This window comes from Cupressus sempervirens, chromosome 4 (genome assembly GCF_028749045.1).
Source record: "Cupressus sempervirens isolate cs-2001-9-10 chromosome 4, ASM2874904v1, whole genome shotgun sequence".
Lineage (NCBI taxonomy): Eukaryota > Viridiplantae > Streptophyta > Pinopsida > Cupressales > Cupressaceae > Cupressus > Cupressus sempervirens.
In genome coordinates this window covers 563050889-563057611 of record NC_143121.1, presented here as the reverse complement: position 1 = coordinate 563057611, position 6723 = coordinate 563050889, and the positions used below count along the sequence as shown (strand labels likewise).

The 6723-nt window shown below is 38.4% G+C and overlaps 1 protein-coding gene across 1 annotated transcript; it reads left to right on the top strand.

The window, feature by feature from the left end:
- The first annotated feature begins 4038 nt into the window (after positions 1-4038).
- Positions 4039-6723, top strand: LOC149562447 (methyltransferase FGSG_00040-like). Its single transcript, XM_089825944.1, has 2 exons — positions 4039-5165; positions 5241-6723. The coding sequence occupies exons 1-2, from the start codon at positions 4208-4210 to the stop codon at positions 6386-6388; spliced, it is 2106 nt and encodes a 701-aa protein (XP_089682070.1). The 5' UTR covers positions 4039-4207; the 3' UTR covers positions 6389-6723.

Sequence of the window (6723 nt, the reverse complement as noted above, 5' to 3'; positions counted from 1 at the left end):
TTTCTTGGATAAATGTTTATTTGTTTATGATTCTTGTTTGGCATGTTTTAGAGGAAGTGAGAGTATGTCCTCGATGTTGACCACTAGCTATTTGTTTCTTTGTCCCTTTTAATATTGTGTTGGTTTCTTTCTACTGGTTCAATCATTGTATAGGTGCATATGACTTAATTTATTTCTGCTTAAAGGAGTTCCATAAGCAAGTTTGTTTGGTAAAATTCTCATTTTCGGATTCATCGTTATAGATGATGATATGTTTTCTAATGATATTGTTGATTGATCAACTCAATTTAATTGCACACAATTATGTTTTTAATTTGGCTCATATTTGCTTCTTTCAGCTATAATTTGATAACCAAGAATCAAGCCTTTTCTTTATCTTATTTGTTTTGCATTCCCCATTTAATGTACAGACAAAAGTACCAATGATATTTATTGAACCTTATTATAATAAGTGAAATATGTGTTTAATTTATGCACTTCCTATCATTTGCACAATCTTCTAAACTTGGTCATTTTAACCAGTCTCAAATTCTCAATGATAAATCTTAATCAAATTTTTATAAGACTAATCTCATTTTTGACGTCCTTCAGAACATTGCATGTTGGATGTGGAATGTCCTACCAAGTTTGCTCAAAATATTAGCTTTTGTCACAACTTTAAGCTGTTTCCAAAAGTTCCTTTTTTGATTTGTCTATTTCTTGTGTGAGGTTACCCTGATGCTATAGTGAAGTGCCACCTTTTCTGTCAAAGTCACATAGGATATGTATATGACCTCATTAGTTTCACCTCAGGTTGGATACTATATTTTATGCAATTTAAAGACTCCATGTCCAGAGGGGATTAGAAATTGGGGCTACATGTACCACTTTAGTTGGAGTCAATTGTTCATAACACGCTAGGGGAGAGGACCCAGTAGTTGAGCACCCTAACTTCACGCTTCTCAAAATCTCATGTGGAAATTTCAAATCACTCCCATTTTTTGATAGTAGCTTACTTGGCAAGTCCCTTGCTTATAACTAAGGTTTCAGAGCTACATCATCAAATATGATGCCACATCAGCGTGCTTTTTGTCAAGGTGTCCAAAATAGCCCAAAAAAAAAGTGAGACCAATCATAGTGCGTTGGAGACCACCATACTTGTGCAGTTGATGTGGCATCACACTATTGGCCCTTTTTTGGGAAAAAGGGACACTTTTCATTCAATTATGGGTAGTCATCACTAGCAAGGACAACTTTAAAATCACACTTATTGGTACAATCTTGTCAAAAATGTTGGATTTTAAATCAACAAGTATGGGTGTTAAGTTAACAACTACTATCACAACCATTGGAATACGCTCAACTACTAGGTCCTCTCCCCTATATGCATTGTATCAATGGAATGCCACAACCTCTATCACTAGATCTTGAAGGTTACCAATTTTACAAATGCTGATAAATTTTGGGGTATTGTATGTCCCTAGATTCACATTCACCGTTGTCGGGCCAACATATTTAATGTCTACTTTGTTTGGAAAAACATGTGCTGGGGCATGCCTATCCTGCAATGCCCCTTTTTCATTAATTAGTCATTTGTGGAGTCCTAAGCCCATTCCTTATTCTCATGATGAGCTGGAGAATTACATTTATTAAGCTAGTCATATAATACTTTGCTCTCTGGGTATGTGCATGGTTTTTCATAAAGGGAGGTTTATGGCATTTTCAATTTAATTGTGTCACTTTCTCATGGAGCATCATGAGGAAGCTACAAGTTGACTCTCAAGAATATGTTATGTTGATACCCATGATTGTTATTCTGAGTAGGTAAATAATGCATAACATCAACCTTACCATGTTTGTAACTACAAGAACATATTAGATATAATTAGTTTGGATTTAAGAATCGTGCCTAACCACAAAATAACAACTATTATATCTTAAGGTTCCTAATTATGTTGTCATAAGTTCTCAAAATGAGACTTTTATTTAGGGATTTATGTGTAGAACATTGAATGAATCCTCCTAGAATACCTCCTTCTTTTAATATTCTTGAAAATCCTTTTGAATGTATAACTCAAAATAAATCTCACCTCAAATGGATGACTTATATCTTGCACAAACTAAGGGTAGTTGAGGATGCAACCACCAAATTACTAGCAACCTAAAAGAATATGGAAACTATAACATGGAATGTAAATTTCTCTTTGTTGCCACTAGCATTCAAATGATTGACTTAATCAACCATTATCCTTCATTATCCATTTGTGACTATGGTTTCTAAGAAAGAGAATCAACGACTTGCATGATTTCAATCCTTTCAAGACTTCAAAATATCTGTAGTAAATTAAGTATTCATGATGTTAGATAAAACTTCAAAAATAAAAACATATGCAACCATCTTATATAAACTTTCACCTTTTTCAGATACTATCGGCGTACCCCTTGCATCACCTTTGGATGCAAGTGCTAGTTGTAAGAAACCGAGAGAAGTTTTACAAAGATTACACAAAGGTTGTTGGAGGGAGCTAATCTCACATCGACATCTTCTAGCCTCCAATTCTATTCCTAAATTTTTCCACCACTCCAAATGTTAATGAATGCGATTAAAATACACTGCAAATTTTTGATTGACTGTCAGTGGAATGATGATAATTAGGTGGCTAAATTTTGTATTTTTCTAAAGAGTGGTGCTTTTTGTTCTTTGCAGACATCTGTTGTTTATAGGATGAATGGTTGTTTGTGTTTCCATATTTTGTAGTCATATGATGTGTAGGAAGATATTATTTTGGATTCACTACGTGGTCATATTAGGCATGCTTTGAAGGTTCCATAACTTTTAAATTTACCAGAGGTTTCTTTTGTGGAAATTCTTTAGGAAGCCTAAGTGAGCTAGTCATTTTGATCTCAATTGTGATAAGCTTCAAGGAGGCTTGTTGTTATAGATTTCTAGGCTTGGATCTCTAGCTAAGCTTGACCTGAGCTTTAACTGTCTGAACGACACCATTTGTTTTGGTTTAGCTTAGCTAAAAACCCTCAAATTTTTGGAATTGAGCCGCAATAAGCTCTCAGGCGGCGTGCCCTCATTTTTTTGCCAAATCGCCAAGTGGGAGTCTACTTGGTGGAGCTTTGTGGGACGTGGATTTTTTTGGGGTTAAAGTTTGAGAAGCCTGGGCTTTCTTCGGTGGGACTATTATGAAAGACACCAGAGTCCATTGGTGCCATGAAGGAGCTTGACTATCTTGCCCTCAATAATAACTTTCTCTGATTTCATTCCAACACAGTTTGGTAGCTTGTCTTAGGTTTACAAGATGAAGCTGAGGAACAATGATCTTGATTTGTTCCATTTTCCATGGATTTTGTCAAGAAATTGGGCAAAAGGTAGTGTTATGTTTTTAGATTCTTCTTGAAATTTTGAAAGTTTAAATTTTTTAAATTTTTGCACCAAAATTTTATACTGGCAAAAATGCTATTGACCAATAATAAATTAGAAACTATTGGTCAAAAATTAATTTAAAAATAAATTGAATTTTAAACATTAGAAGTTGTATGATTTTAGTCATAAAAATTAATTGTGGTGCCGCTGAAAACATTAGTTCTCTTTAGTTCCTTATAGGCAGGGACTAACAATCTATAATGTTGAAAGCGAAAACATTCTTAATTCATTTGGAATGTTCTTTTTCATAATAGACTTACTATTATTAATTTTGAGAATGAAATCGATATTATGACTAATCATTTTTAAAGATTAGAACCAAACTTGATCACCAATTTAAGAGAAGGCGTAGAATCGTAGCCCAATGTCCCATTTGAGATGAGTAAAACTTATATTCTATTTGAGATGACTAAAGAAATCTTTCGATAGAGATTGAAACTAACAAAAGCACATCTTTTGAAAACAGTAGATCTTCAAAACAGTGGTTTCCCAAAACTGTGTGCGAAGAAAGGGTTTGCTTAAATGCTAAGCGACAAGAAAAACAACTTTATTTTATTCTTAATGGGCTGTGGGCTCATGTTAATCGGATTGAAGCAGGAATTGGAATCGTCTTCCGTACTGCAATTAGCCGACAGATGCTTCAGCTAAGCCCACAACCGGACCGCCTGGTCAACTTATAATCGACTTTGCCTGGTGGAAGCTGATATCATTTCCTTTCTTCATATTTCTTTCAACGGAATTGCATTTAGAGCAAAGCAACTGCATTGCTGAAGACTGAGAGAAACCCCGGGAGATATGGACAACATTTTAGAGATCATGATGACTGAAAAGTTGAAGGAGTTTCAGGCTTCGGTAGAGTTTGACAAGGAAGTCCTGAGAGAGGCACATGAGAAAAATTTGAAGGGCATGCGGGAGATGGGACCGATGCAAGGCCATTACACAATGGGATTTACGGTTAGGCATCCTTCCGTCCCACTCAAAGGTCTCCGACCCATTCGAGCAAGGGAGCTTCTTGTGGATAAGCAGCACAAGGGCCGTGTTCTCTTCGGAACGCTCTCTGTTGATGCCTACAGAGTGGCGGGCATTATGACTCTCTTGGAAGACCAGTTTGGAGATGCTGTTCGACTTGCAATACACAACACTTCAAGCAATCAAAGTCCGAGCAGTCTTTATCCCAAAGGCTCCAGGGTCGCAGTCAAACAGCCATACTTCACGCTAAGCGCCCATGATGGCGTCGGCTTCATGCTCCTTGTCGACAATCCTCAAAACCTCGAGATTTTGGCTTCCATAGCAGCGAAGGCAGAAAGTTCTCTGGCCAAGGATTTGGTTAAATTGCGTAGTGAAGGCAACAAATACTTTCGTAGTGAGGATTGGAACAAAGCAATTGACTTCTATTCCAAATGCATAGACTTGGCTCTCTCTCGCCACAAAGTTGAGCCCCAAGGGGTGCCCTCTGCTTCCAACATTCAGGAGAAAGTCAAAGAAAATCTTGTGTGTTCATACTCAAACAGGGCAGAAACAAGGATTAAGTTAGAAGAGTACGGGGCTGCTGTACAAGACTGTGACAAGGCGTTGGCTCTTGATCGGCACCACCTCAAAACCTTGTTTCGCAAAGGCCGGGCTTTTCATTGCCTCGGAGAATACAAGTTAGCTTGCCAATGCTTTGATAGAGCCTTGGAGCAGTCCCCTGATGCCACCGACATCCAGTTGCACTATGAGAAATCTATGCAACTCGACCGCCAGAACAAGCAAGGTGAGTTTGATCTCTCTCCCTATTTCACAAATGCGTGTTCTAGTCCACCCGAATTCAGCAATTATCTTGGCCCAGTGCTGATCAAGAAATCAGTCGGCCGCGGCAGAGGATTGTTTGCGACGGACGATGTAGATGTTGGAGATTTCTTGCTCGCGGACAATGCCATTGCTTTCAGCGGCACCGAGACAGAGAGATTCAAAGGAGTTATACCTGGTACGATAGACGTGCATAAAAAGCTTTGTCTTTTCAAAGGGGATTTAGAGGCTCAAATCATTTCCCGTGCAGCGTCGTCTCCAAGGGTATTGCAGCAGCTACAGTTACTTGCTGATTTGGATGAAATGAAGGTGCCGCCCATGAATCTCTTCAGGATAAATAATGCGAGCTGGGATAACTACGATCATGTCTCCAATCAAGGTTGGGAGCTAGACGAGGCTAAACTTGCCAAGATAATGCTCAATCTGGGGTGTCATGTACAGCTTATTGAGCCAAACAAGTGCCTGTTAAGTCAAAATATGAAATATGGTTTGTGGACGCTTCCATCCTTTATTAATCATTCTTGTTTTCACAACGCCAACTGTATTGTAGTGGGAGAAGCCATGTTTGTTATAGCTGCAAGGAAAATTGAAGCCGGAGAAGAAATAAGAATCCCTTACTTCCCCAGTCCCTTTCCATTGTTAAAACGAGAATTTCTGTGCAGGAGAATCGGATTCAAGTGTGATTGTAAGCGGTGTATGTTAGAAAGGTCCCTGGTTTCAGCCAAATCGTCGACATTGCAGGAAATCTTTGAGCTCGTTGACTCAATCGACCTCACCGCGCTGCCTGATTTTGAGAGACGGAAAATTGCCATGCGATTGGAAAAAAGCATAGATGTCCTGAGCGCTGAAGAGAAGCAGCTGATAAGAGCATCTTTTCTGGAGCTCTACCACGATATTTGTGAGGTAGACCGCATTCATTCGTACGGCAGAACAAGTCTGCCTTCGCTGGGGGAAGTATTAGACGTCTTGGAAGAGGTTTTTCCAGGGAATTCTCAGTGCCTTGAGCTGTTTGCAAGCCTCTCTATTTCCACCAAGGACGAACTTCTTTATGACAGGGCATTGAAAATATGCAGAGCATATATGGGAAAGCACGATGAAGGCGTTCTGAAAGGTCTACTGAACTCCATTGCAACCGAGGAGTCGAGGCCGGGTTGTACTCTATTCGGCTTCAGTAAGATCGACAGCTAAGCTCGCCTCTCTTTCTTCTTAGAACTATGTCAGTCGCATATACGTATGCGATGTAGTAGAATTAAGGGGAACTGTGTTTGCTAGATTTAGAAGTGGTTTTGATGAATAAATCATATAAGAATATTTAGTTGATTGCTAAATATAGTGTCAAGTAGAATTAAGGGCAACTGTATTTGCTAGATTTAGAAGTGGTTTTGATAGAGTAAATCATATAAGAATATTTAGTTGATTGCTAAATACATTGTCAAATTAGGAGGTTGTAAGGGAAGAGAAAAGGACTCAAGTTTTTCTCGATCCATTTCAAGACATTTTATCTTAAAAACGAGGTTTTGGCA